Source organism: Cuculus canorus, chromosome 2 (assembly GCF_017976375.1).
Source record: "Cuculus canorus isolate bCucCan1 chromosome 2, bCucCan1.pri, whole genome shotgun sequence".
NCBI classification, from domain to species: domain Eukaryota; kingdom Metazoa; phylum Chordata; class Aves; order Cuculiformes; family Cuculidae; genus Cuculus; species Cuculus canorus.
Window position 1 is genome coordinate 134,468,577 of NC_071402.1, and position 14,064 is coordinate 134,482,640.

The 14,064-nt window shown below is 40.5% G+C and overlaps 1 protein-coding gene across 6 annotated transcripts in view; it reads right to left on the reverse strand.

The window, feature by feature from the left end:
* Positions 1–14,064, reverse strand: part of DYNC1I1 (dynein cytoplasmic 1 intermediate chain 1) — a 187,495-nt gene that overhangs the window by 39,940 nt on the left and 133,491 nt on the right. For all 6 annotated transcript variants that reach the window (XM_054058344.1, XM_054058348.1, XM_054058345.1 and 3 more), the window contains 4 exons: positions 10,200–10,346; positions 5,892–6,005; positions 3,312–3,445; positions 583–727 (listed from right to left, as the gene is read on the reverse strand). In XM_054058344.1, the coding sequence (XP_053914319.1) occupies positions 583–727; positions 3,312–3,445; positions 5,892–6,005; positions 10,200–10,346 (540 nt within the window). The remainder of the gene's footprint in view (positions 1–582; positions 728–3,311; positions 3,446–5,891; positions 6,006–10,199; positions 10,347–14,064) is intronic.

Consider the following 14,064-nt stretch of genomic DNA (forward strand, 5'->3'; position numbering starts at 1 on the left):
CAGAGCAGTCAGCAGCAGATCCATGGTTGCCATGAATCTAACTTCCAGCATGTATTCCCCCTGCTGCTTTCAGCCATCAGTGTCTAATGTCATTGGGACAATCTATCCTTTTTGGTTACCACAGCCTCCTACAGCAATGAATTTAACAAGTGATATTGATTGCATTAAGTCATAAGTATGCTTCCCCTGTTGCTTCATCAGAAGAAAGTGTTCCTGCTGCTGCACCATTATGGTGCATAGCATTAGTCTTGTAATTCCAGCACAGGGAGTGCTGGATGCATTGTTTGATGACTTGCAGGATAAGATATCTTAATATCCTTGCCTAGTGAAATTATTTGGCACTAGGATTAATATTGAAGTGCAGACTAGCTGAAGCTACCTTTAAAGGTCTGGGTAGGCTGAATATAGTTGATTCAGTTACACTACGTATAAAGTTTACTTACAATTTTATCACTAAGCCTACTCTAAGCACAGCCTTTCAATTAATTGATTCATAGGACTTGATATAGACAACATTGAAATATTTCTGACAAAAGCATATTCAGTAGCACTACACATCCCACCCCAGCTCGGATTTCTCACCTTTGTGGTCCACAACTTGACTGTCCAGTCAAACGATGATGTGACAAAGAGATGGGAAAAGTCAATTGGTCCCACTGCCATGTGACAATTGATTCCTGTGACAGGTCCTTGGTGGCCTTCAAAAATTTCTCCAATGCCAGCTTTACTGCAGGAAGAACAGACATTTGCATTCAGAGGGTGATTTAACATCTGTTGATTTAACATCTTTTTTCTTTACTCTTAGATTCCTGCTTCCTTTTAAAGTTCTATTTAATCTGCAGATTAAATAGGCCTTTCCCTGCAAAGGTTTACTGAAGAGAAAGAGGGAGACTTTCTCCTCCTTCTGAAAATTCGCCTTACTCACTTTTATGTACGCTGCCTACTACTGTATCTTGAAATAACATTTATGCAATCATAAAATAATTCTAAATTGTAATTATACTATAGCTTATGCCTCTGAGTAAGCCATTATCACAAGGAGTAACCATTAAAACAAAAATGCAAACATGTGAATGACTTATCACGAGGATTCCTTTTTCTCTTAAGTATCTAAAATAATTTTCCACAGCAGCCAATCAAGTCACTAGGAAGCAAATCCTTTTTCACAGAAAGTGAAGGAACTGTTCCTGTGATCATGTATCATACAGTCATTACTTTGAACAAGGGCAGATGTGCATTTCATCAGCCTTACGCTAGAGTAGCTATTAGGAAGGAAAAATACAAAGGTGCGTAAGAGAGAATGTGCGCAGTTTTCTTCTTCCTGGAAGCAAATGACGCCAGATCAGTTGTCAGTGCTGTCTCAAAGTGTATACAGAAAAGGGAATCATGAAATTACCCTTTTAGTTACATTATAGAAAAACTGGCAATGGAAGAAAACACATTAAAATTAGCCACAGCTCTGACAGAGCTGCCAACCCAGTGTCAGTGTGAATAGAGCGTATTCAAAGGGATGAGGAGCTGCACTGGAGGAAATTGGTCCTTCATATTGCTAGAGTGACGTCCCCTCACCTCTGCTGTTGAACATGACAGTGTGACTGCCGTTAGGCTCCCCTTCCAGCCCTTGCAGCATCTGCTGGTGCAGGGACCGAGTTCTGAAGTGCCTCTGCAGTGCTGGGTACAAAGCACGCCTCTTATTTTATCCCTATGTGTCTGCCATGTAGTTGGTGGGGAGTTCTGGAGCACTGAGAACACCTTGTGTATCTGCTGTGCTTTGACACACCTTTTTTTCCAGAACAGCGTATGATTCTTCACTGTTCTGGGCTGAAGCCTCTCGAAATAAAACAGGGACGATAGCAAAATGCCCTAGGAAAAGTAGGCAGGAGCAGAAAGGGAGTGCCTTCATTGATGGTCAGCAGAAAGTTTGCTAAGAAGGTGGGCTAACAAGAGGATCTAACACCTTCCTCCTCTCATGAGGAATGAACCAGGCATATCTGAAAGATCAGAAGTCAGAAATACCCTTGGATATGCTTCATTTATCCCAGCAGCCTAAAACTAATTCAAACCATCAGCTGCCACACAGCCTATTGGTATAATGCCCAAATAGACACAATTTTAGAATACCATCAGCAGTCAGGCTGAAATAAAAAATATTTTAAAATAAAAATTATATTGAACAAAATATCTGTAAAACAGTATTTAATCAATACTAGGAATGCTTGATAGAAGCCTTATGAGCTTAAACCAGTGCATTGATGTCTATTTGGCCAACAGAAACAACTAAAATAAAAGAACTCAGAGAATACTGCAAACTATTGAGGTGTGAGCGTGAGCTTTAAATCTATCAGTGAAAAGGGTTCATTCTTCACAAAAGCCTTTCAAGCATCCCAAAGGATAAAGCTACTACAGAAGCCAACAGAGAATGCAAGCATCCTGCAGATTTACAGGGTGCAAACTAAGAAACTTGCAGTATTAAACCACAGTCTGGGTTGTGAGGAAGGGATGTGACCACTGCGTGTGAGGGAGTACAGAGTACCAGTCCTGGGAAATGGTCAGCCAGAGCTTGCGTATCTGCGTAGTACACCATAGCTATGTCCATATGTTAGCAAATAAACCAGGTGGCAGCCCAGAATGAGGTCAAACACTGCGACGTGGCTCCTGTATAACAAAATCTTCTCACTCCCCTGGAGAGGATGGGCATGTCCAAAGTGCCCACTGACAGCAGAGGCCAGTAGAGCTTGGTGTCTATCCTGGCTGCACACTGCACTGCCTACGGTGCTGCCTGGGAGTACCTGGTGCTGGATGGCTGTGCATCAGGACATGCCTGCTCTGCTTCTCATACACATGTATGACCACGGTGGCTTTTCTCTGGTATGTGCCTGTGAAGACTGAAGATGGAACTGAGGACAGTAAAAATTAAAGCGGATTACCACCTCTTATGAGTGGTTTAGGCCTGATTATCCTGCAACAAAACTGTCTCCTAGGGCCTGATTCGACCTGCCCAAACACAGACACCTACATTTCAGCGAGCTCTCTACAGCTCTGGTAAGAAAAGCATTTCTGAGGTGCCAGTGATCTCTTCTTCAAGATGTCTGAAAAAGGTGAGGGAATTCACACCCTAAGAGCAGTGACTGCTCCCCACTGACTATGTGGGGAACCTGCGCAAAGTCAGGCAACTCCTGTCCTAATCGTGTGAAGAACAGCACAGACACTGTTGATCCCAGAGAAAAAAATGAAACGCTGCACACACATTTGGCTACCTCTCGCCAACACAGGTACACAATGGTATTTAAGTAAAAAGTGCTGAACATCACCTTCCATGACGACAGGCTGTGTAGACTGTTCCCTCTTCACTGCCAACGACAAAGTTATTGACATCGCCAGTTGGGAAAGCCATTCCTGTAACCGCCACTGGTTTGGACTTATTGTACACCAGCTCCATGCTCTCCTACCAAAACAGGTATTTGTTATTATTGTGCCATTACCCTTTTGATGGCTAGGGTTTTTTTAATTTATTGTTATATTTATTTTTTGTTTATTTTTAATTTATTTCTAAATGTTACAAGGGTAGCAGGAGGGAAAGAAGAAGTCATTTGACCCAGCCACAGGACTTTTTCTGCATAGGACATTGCAAGAAGATCCAATGTCACAAAATAGGATGCACTGCTCCTGCCATCCCCACTGCTGTCTGTCACACTTTCAAGAGTGTCTGGAAGGCACCCGTCTTTGCTACATCACCTTAAATGAGGCAAAGATGATGGGTGAGAATTAAAAATGTAATGGTGCAGAAACTAAAGACGGGTTATGGTGTAACCTTAATGGTTACATTTGCCAGACCCAGGCTCTAATAAAGCATGCAATACCCTTCTATTTACAAACATTTCTGAAATAAATTGTTTGTCAGGAAATGTGTAACATCCCATGCACCTGGGGCTTTTAACAGACTGTGCCATTAGTCCCTTTGCAGAACAAAATTAAAAAATTGGAGTCCTGTCACTACCACCACTCTAAGCATTGCTTTCCAGGGATTTTCTGAGGTAACCATAAATGCTCTCTCTAGATTCCACCATCAAGCTGCAAACCAGTAAACAAATTTTTTTTCTTTTCATTTGGTAGCTATATTTCAAAGTAAATCAGCATGCCCATTTTTTGCTATTGCAAGTACAACCAGCATGAACAGTTTGTGGTCATAGCAACATGCACACACTTTGAGCAGATTTTGCATAACTCTAAACTTTCTGGTTGTGCAGCCTAAATGGTGCAACACAAGAATCCACAAAAGACCTGAATGATTTAGCATTTTTCATTTTTATCTGTTAAAGTGGGTAAGTTTTCCATGTTTAAAATGTCTTAAGCTGCTATTCTTCTAGGCTTGAAACCTGCAGGCTTTTTCCCAGAAGGGATTTTTGCTGCAGCTGAAGAAAGTGGGCATCCCTGTGAGAGGAGAGGGTTGCAAATCTGTGGAGAAATACTTCTACTTGATTTCACACTTTTCTTTGAAAACGCATTTGGTTCTGTTAAAAAAGCGAAACAAGACCTGGAAAATACAGTGACAGAGCAACTGTGGACCAGGTATTTCTGTGAAAATCTTCTAGGGTGAGATCATAATGTAGCTTCTCTGTGGAGACACAGCCAGATACTGCGGCAGTCGCTCTCCTCCCAGCACCTACACCATGGCTGTAGATGAGTGCTTTGGTTCCATATCTTTGCAAAGTTTCAGACTGACACAGATCAGCACCACTCCACTCCTCTCCATCTAAAGCTATGGCATGTAACTTGATGCCAAATCCTGTGCACTCTGAGTGATGGATTTAGATGGGACAACTTCCAGAGGCCCCTTCCGTCCTAAAATTTGACAGTTTTGTACTCCAGGGTATCTGAAATCGTATTCCGCACTGAGACGGGATAAATTGTCCTCCAGAAGTGCCCAGTCTTTCTCTATATAAAATGTAAAGGGAACTCAAATTACTACCTTAGACTTGACACAGACCTAACTTTTAGATGGACAAGGTTAGGGTAGAGGAGTTCCACCTCTTGTGTCAACACTGAAGAGCAAATAACTTGATAGCACTTGCACATCAATGAATGAATGATGGATGATTAATGGAATCATTAAGGGGAGCTTCTACACAGCATTTTGAAACAAGATCAGATCCCTTGATGGTTAGTAAAAATTATATTAAATTAATTTTTTTCTAAGAAATCATGCATAAAAAATGAGTGATACGTTGGAATAGAAAATGTACTATTCCAGAAGATAACATTTATAAGATGTGTTTTATAGACCTTTTTCAGCATCAGATTCATTGCTTAGTTTCCATTATTATAAACACTGGTGGTTTGGACAATATTCCTGATTTCCCTTTAATTTCTGATACAGAGGTGATGGTGTGTGTGTGAGGAAGACAATAGTAGCAAGCATTCCAGAGGGGGAAATTATTTCTAAAACTTTTGATTTGCACTGTTGGTTCTTTTGGCTACTTTAGGCAGGCAACAAACTAAGCTTTCTGTGTGCCTTGGAAAGACATAGAGGGTGTGTTCAGCAGCAGTGCAATCTAGTCCATATTTGTTAAACAATGCTGTAGAGTAAGTACAATTTATACCACAGGCGACTTCTGCAATTACTATGCTTTAAAATGGATTATTTCATTTTCACTTGAAACTGACCTATGTATTAACGTATTACAATAATTACATGATTTGTGGTAAAGGAAATGGGTTTTGGCTCTTAGCAGAGACTGCTGGAAGCAAGCTGTACTCTTTCAACTGCATCCATTGGTTTTAGTTTGTATAAGACATGAGGTTTTGGCTTTTAGGAGCTATGTTCCATTAAACAGGTATCATGCTTTACCAAAGGTGCTTTTCCCCCCCCGTACAGTTGAAAACAAACCCACCTGTGGTGTTGAGAGCATGTCCAGACTCCAGGAGCACATTTTGCCATCCGTAGAGACAGTAATGAGATTGTGCGCATTCTGTGTTCCAACTACATTCACACAATACACAGGATGCTGAAAACACATTAACGCTGGAAATCAGAGAGCCATACTCACATCTTCATGAACAAATTTCCAATGTCTCATATGTTATTTTAAAGAATGATTAAGTAGTCACATAATGCTTGGAAAACACAGAACTCTGCTTTTGCCAGATAGAAATTGTTTGGGTCTTTAAAATTTAAATTCTAAGAGGTACATTATAGAGGTGGAAATGTTTTTAAAGTTTCATTTTCCTCATAATAAAACAACCCAGCTGAGTAATGCTGTGAATATACTGAATTATGTGGATGAGATTTCACCCACAGGGACATGTATCATTCTGCTGATGGCTTTTGACACTGAAAATAACTGGCAGAAAGAGGCAAATTGTCCAAATGGAATGAAAATGAAAACTTTGTTCAAGAAAACAGCTGCATAAAACTTGAACTTTTGCAGAATTTGGCTTGCATGCTAAATATTTGCAAATGTATCCAGTAGAAAAACATGAACAAGTCCATCAGTGTTGTGCAGCATTGGCCAATATACTATTTTAGATCTGCCACTATAAATGTGGAGTGACTGAATGCAAGGTGTTACACCTGGTTCACCATTGTACAGTCAGGAGGCTGAATTCCACTTAGTATGTAATAATGAACCTTGGCCTATTCCTTTTCCAAGGAGCCTGGTAACATTTTAAGCTTGAAGTGTCACCCGATATCTGACGGTGACATACAAGGGATGTTTCACATTCAGCAGTCTCCAGAGGAAAAATCAGTCAGACCGAACCACATGATTTAATTTCTTTTGACTAGTACAAGTGATACCACTGAATTAAGGGTAAGACATATGCATGAGTCATGCAAAGAAAAATTGCATTCCTCTGCCTCTTTTGCTGATGAATAGAAGGCCTGCATCTCCAGGAAGAAAAAATACTTTACACTAATACTTTCCTTATTTAAAGAATATTAGGATCAACTTACCAGAGATCCCTACAGAGCTTCTAAACCAATTCCATGTAAGTATGTATTTGCTCCTGCTGAAAGGAGTGGTAGAACTAGCACTTTATTTTAGACCACTTTGAGATCCAGCGGGAGGTCACCTACCCAGTCAGTATCAAAAGGCAGAATTCTTCAGTGCACTGGCAAGCTCTTATGTTTGATGAGCTCAGTAAATACCCCTCCCTAAGTGCAAAAAGGGCAGCATCTGAATGCACAGTGTGTGCGTGCGCACACTGAAGATGGACCCAGCAGTTGCTGCTGAAATGGTACCTTGTGTTCAAAGGCCATCTGTACATATCAGTAAGCTGCAAGATCCATGCTGATGCAGATTTTTCCCTTCCTCTCAAGATTGTCAGGCAGCTGTTTTCCCCCTGATCAACACATGAACCCCAATCTGTCCCATGCATGTGTCTGTTGCTCCTACCCTTGTATGAAGGACCTTCTGCCTGCTTAGTGGTGAGGTAATGACTCCAGTGCTAAACATGATTAGCACATACTGATGTTTTAAATGAGCACAGACCTATTTTTTCATGGGTGCTTGACCTCCTGTAGTCCAAGCAGACAGGGACAGACTGGGTAGGAATAAGATAAAGCAAGGAGAGGAGTATCTAGAATATTTATGGGGGAAGGAGAGAGTGAGCCGTGTCTTTCTAGCAGCACCTCAGTGTGCCAGGTCTGGCTTTAATCAGGGCTAACAGCCATCAATTTCATGCACAATAAAACTCACAGCCGAAACGAAAAGATGTAAAGAAAGTGGATGAAAAAGACAACCAACTGTATGTAAAAAGTCTAAACAGGCTCCTTCCTTTCAAAGGGTCGCTGCCAGCTTGTTTTTATTTATTTTGCAAATGAAATCATCACGCAAAAGGGTTTTGTCTTAATTAAAATTTCCTGTTGTCCCAAGTGCAGATGTGTGATGAGTGTGAAAGGAAATTAGTGAGTAAGCTGTGGGCAGAATTCTCTTTCCTGGGGAATCCAGGCAGCCACCAGTTATACTAAACTCCAGGAAGGTTTAAGTCAGTGATAACAACACACTCTGTTTCTAATAAACAAAACTAGAGTAAGAAAAGAGAAAAATCCTTTTTTTCACCTATGGCATAAATTCAAATTAAAAAATTCAACTCACATATCTAGAAGTACACAAAGCAACACTGCTACAGAAGAGTTGTCTTAACTTAATCCCCCTTTTTTTAGTTGGCAGCTAGGATTCAAGCCAGCCTTTTGCAACCAAGACTTCCTTTACAATTTATGTGATTCCTATATATAGACATAAAGTAAGCACTTTTTTATTGTAAAAGCTGATCACTCTTTAAAAACATCATGCTTCCTCATGTTAGACTGTGTAAACACTTATTTATACCAATCCTTGACAGCACATAAAGTGCCCATCCACAACTGAAAGTCATTTGTATTCGTCAAAAGCAAAATATCACATATTGTTCTACTGCAATAACAAAACTTGTCTAATATATAATTCCAGGAGGTACAATTTTGTCTTAAATGTTTTTTGAGTGTAAACAAATTACTTCCCATTAATCTTTGCTTTTCCACTAGATTTTGAGTCCCAGTTGTTCAATTTTCAGTGATAGTCAGCTTCTTGCCCCTAGTTTCCTGGTTTGCTACATCTCTAAATTGTACTTCCAGGAGAGACTGTTTCTTTTCATGCAGAATGAAAAACATTAATGGCAACAAAATGAGCAAAAACATTAGGGAAATGAAAAACAACGCTGAAGTTGCAACCTAAGGCACAGATCATTAGATTATTATATCAACATTTATGATAATGGAAATTTAGGGAACAATATTTGTACTGCCTGGCCCACTAAACATGTCTGTGCACACCTGTCATTTTTTAATATAAGAAACTTGCCACCATAATACTGGCCCCGCGCTGAATCTTTTGTCTTAATTCACATGGCATGGTTTTCTAAAGTTGTCTTTTACCTCCAGGGATTATGTATTCATAGTGAACTAAAAGCTGACCCTTGATCTGCAAATTCCAAAGACAAGAATCACGGAAGTGTAAAAGCTGGAAGTGCAAAAGACCTCTCACTGTGCCTGATCCTTCCCTCTGCTAGAACAAGATTATTATCTTATCTCTCAGAGTGCTTTGTGCAGTTCAGTTTCTTGTGTTTCAGGAAATCTGCATTTTTTCTGCATTCATATATTGTACTATTACATTTTTTTCCTTCTTTCAGTCTGTATTTTCTTTTCCACTTCTCACTCAGGACTGGTCTCAAGCCCACTCCCCATATGACGTATGTTTACCATCCACAGAGTACATTTTCAATCTCTTATGAAGAGGCTACTGAGCCCAAACCCTGGAAGAGGAGAGCTCAAGAATGCACACCTTAGTGCAGGATGGAATGGAGGTGACTGCCACAGCAGACTGAGGACACTTTAGCAGGCAATGCAGGCTTGTCTCTTCCTCCAGCACAGTACGAGTACTTTGCAAAGTAAGAGAGTATTCTACTACAGACATTGCCTTTGTATTACGGAGAAACTCTCTTCCTTCTCAAGCATTTTGTGCTACTGCTCTGCCTGTATACCCCAGACAGCACCAGAGCCCTGTGTCACCATCACTATATTCTGCAGCTATATGTGTGTGTCGGCAAAATGCTCTTCCACATCACTCTGCTGAAACAAACTCCTCCTCGCTGTGCAAACTCTGCCTTATTGACCTGCCTGGAGTAGGAGACCGTGACAGGCATTTATGTATTTTGCTCTAATAGAAAATAGAAGCAAACTGCCCCAACCTCTTCAAGGGCACCAGTGTCTGCTTAGAGGACTCCACTGAGACCAGTGAAGGTGCTGACTGAAAGGAGAAGCTAGCATACAACAAGACAACAATAAAAGATTTAGATTGCCTATCAAGCTAGACTGATAAATACACAGTCCCTATAGTGACCTGACTCTCTTCACAGGCAATGGAGAGCAAAAGTCTCACTGCCACTGTGCTGGCAACAAAGATGCTTCACTCAAGTGTAGTAATTGATCTTGCCATCTTCCTTGGAAGGGAGGATAATCTCTTGACCTGACTATAGGAAGTGCGATGGTTAAGCACTTACAGGTGGTGGTTTTATGTGCCTCTCAACTATTTCCTCCCGTTCAAGGGACATACTTATGTTTTCATCTGTGTGGCAACCAGCATTGTAGACACAACTAGGCACCTCCACTTCCCTGTTGACCATTTCCTCTAAGGAAAAGAGGAGGTGATATTTATTCTTACCGTATGAGCAGCAGCAGATAAGGGTGTTCTCTGAACTGGAGTGCGCCTGTGACTGCGATTATCCCACAAGACAATTTGGCCAGAGTATGTTCCACCAACAACCAGGTTTGGGTGAAAGCGGGCAAAACAGACAGACATCACGGAGGACTGGATTGAAACAGATAGAGAAGAAGAGTGGGGTTACATGGTCAGTCATCTTCAATTCTCTCCTTAAGGAAGCATACTGTAATTAACATTTTGTATTTTAGAAGTCACTGTACGAGCAATATTCATATTCCTTGCACACCAGTAATTCTGCTGAAGCCAATAGGACACATGCAAAGAGCCAATTTTGACCCTAAAATATGTAGTTCCATTGGTCCCAGGTAAAATATGCACCACAGGATAAGTCTTAGCATGATGCTAAAAACACAAGATAATCTCTTGATTACAGTGGTGGGAAAGTGCTAAATTTCATTCCAAAAGTGAAAACTTCAAGTAACCAGATGCCAACCCATTAGAGGTTGGTATCCTGACCTATGAGTTCCCATCAGGGAGAGCTCTTCCCCAATTGCTTCTCCAGCTTTTAGCTCTCCAACAATTTGAGGTGAGTTTGTGAGAGACCCTCCAAAGTTCATCTCAAGGTGTGCTGTGTTGAAAGTATCCGCTGACAAGCTGCATTCAATGGCTGATTTCTCTGCTGCAGAGAGATCCTCTTCTAATAAGAGACTGAATCACACTTTCCCTTACATTGTTTGAGTAGAAATGAGTTTTTCCTTATTTTAATGATAGCTGGGCATCATGAGGAGCCAGACTGGCTAATGGTTACCCTGACTACCTGGTAGAGTGCCCCACAAGCCAGTATGTAGACGGGTATCTATCCCAACTACTGCCTTCCAGTCTATTTAAAAAAACATACACCATTTGAAGTCCTCAAGGGAACAGTCCACAGAACCTTCACGTGCCAACAAGCTCATGTGCCAAGAGCAACAAGCTGTAACTTCTTCAAGTCCTTTATCTTCTTTCTAAGGAATTATTTCCAATTTTTATAGAATTGGTCCTGTTTGTTGCCTTTGCTTTATGCAAATTAGAAAGCAGAAGTTACAGCATTCATGCAGTTTCTTAAGAATTCACATACTAATGAATAAAGTTTGCAAACAGAAGGAAATGTCATTTTTTTTCACGGCAGTTTCAGTGATGCTGACAAGCCACAGAGCATGACTTGAACTGCTGCAGCAATTACAGTCAGAAAGTTAAATCTACTGTTAGTGATCTCGTTCCTAAAAGTTCATTTTCAGGGGACAGGACAAGGGGGAACGGCCTCAAGCTCCACCAGGGGAGGTTCAGGCTGGACATCAGGAAAAAATTTTTCACAGAAAGGGCCGTTGGGCACTGGCAGAGGCTGCCCAGGGAGGTGGTGGAGTCACCTTCCCTGGAGGTATTTAAGGGACATGTGGACGAGGTGCTGAGGGGCATGGTTTAGGGAGTGTTAGGAACGGTTGGACTCAATGATCCAGTGGGTCCCTTCCAACCTAGTGATTCTATGATTCTATGATTCTATGATTCTATTTTCTGACTGTTTGCAATAAGTATTGGTAACAAAGCTTTGTTATAGTTTAAAGACTGGATATTTTGAAGTGATGTTCCTCTGTGTGAATCCATTTTACTCAATGACAAAGGGTTAAATATATTACCATATTTCAGTTACATAAAAAGCATTGCTGAATTTAAGCAATGTTGAATTGGGAACATAGGAGCTGTCAAGCTGAACTAGACCCAGTGTCTACCTAACTGACGATCCCGCCTCTGGCAGGACCGGATGGGGTTGCAAAATCTTTGACATGGGCAGATGTCTTGTCATCTTTCCTTACTGCTCCTCATCCTAGTGAGATTTCTAGTAACTAGAGACTGGTTTGAACTCTTACACTAGAGATTTTAAACCCCTTCTGACAGAGCTAGAATTAATTACGCTAAATCCTGATGTCTATAACTAGGTTAATAAGAAAAAAGCAAAATGTGAAATTTAGATAGTTTTTACTGAATTGATGTGGCTGCCTGATATTTACTGTTTAAGGCCAGATTATATTCTAAATTAACTTAGTAGATATAGCATATAGCAGCATATGCAATACTATTTTTTGACCTAATAACATTGCCAAGACAATGACAGTACCTTTTTTTCTTCCTCATTCTCTCTAGATTCTCATGGCTGTTCCCTTGACATTTTTGATCCTATCCTCTCTTGACCAACGCTTTTGCATAGGTTTCTCTGAGGTTATACAGTCTAGTATCTAATGACTGGATAATTATATAATGGCCTGTTTTAATCCATATCTATCTAAGAACGTGAGTATAGTAATTACACTATGGCCAGTTGTAGTGAAAAACGGTAGCTTCCAAACACCATTTCCAAAGGACCTGCCTTACAGGTAAGAAAACCCACTTTTGAGTAACAGGACTTTGGTACTGCTAAGAAGGGCTTAAAACTCAGCTATCGCGCAGATGCCATCCAGTTTCCACAGATCCCCCATACATTATAATTAAAACGACCCTACAGCACATGTTCTACATTTTATCTCTTTGTTTAATGGGTTCATGAGTTGTTTTAATCAACCTCTCTCGTTCCATATAACTAGGCTGACAGATATTCTTACATGAAGTGAAAAAGCCAGATGATTTTAAAATAGTACAGCTCCACCACTGTGTACACCCCGCAGCAGCTACAAGGCTCCACATGTATTTTAAGAAACCCCAATTCAAACAGTCATTCCACAACAAAGTTCTCAGTTTGTCCGAAACAAACTTGGGAAACGCTGAAGCAGAGCAAAGCAGCCAAGTGGACAGTGTATTTTTAAATGTTGTGTTTTAATGGTTAGCATGTTTTTGAATTCAGAATCCCAGAATACGGTTGAATGGTCAGGATATAAACTGCTAAAGTGTGTTTTTCATAAAGTTCAAAATTAACCTACAGACGTTACATGGACTGTGCTGCTTCTAGTTTTATGTATCACTCTGAAGTAACCTGCAATCTTTAACTGATGAAACGTTCACATCCTTTTAATTATGTCAATATTATTTTTCTACCAAAGAAAAACTTCCGTCAAGTATTAGAATTTAACGATTTAAGGACTTCAATCCATAGCACTTAACATAGTGATTATTTTCTTAAAGTTAATGGCAGTACTCAGATGAGTAAGGGCTGTAAGATCCAGCCCATTCATTTAACAACTTTAAAAGCATTCGTTTCTTAGCCCTAATGGGACAGAGCAGCAGGCAGGTCTCCAGTCTGTCTGAACAGCTCTGTGCTCAAGGAAAGCAGCAGAAACCATTCCTGTAAGCCTCTTCTGCCTTCAGGCGGCTTGGTTTGTGGATTCAAGCAGTCTTGCTCCTCTAAAACAAGAGTTTTGCCACTGACTTCAAAGGGGGAGGAACCAGCACGTGGTCAGGTTTTAAAATAACAGTGTATCCCTCTTTGCACTCCTACCACACCTTTCTAGGGAAATCTCACAGCATCTTCCAACAATGACAGTAAAACTTACATTTTTCAGTTAGGCATATTTTTAACTGCTGTAGGTGCTTGGTTACACATTGCAGAAGACAGAAGAAACCATCTTCATAGTAAATAGCAACAGCGCATAAAGAAATATAAGAAAAATCAAGTCAGAAGGGAATTCCACATGGAATTTAGTGTCCACAGTACAAAAGTGGGATTTAGAATAAGAGGTTCACAGCATTATCTTTTTATAGGTGCCACAAAGCAACTGTGCCTGCAAGTTGTCAGGTCCTGTAAGAGACAGGCAAACCCCAGTCAAATCTTCAATTTCTCTGAATTGCTTTGCACAGTGAATCATTTCATTATTCACTTCAGCTTAATGCTCTGCTGTTT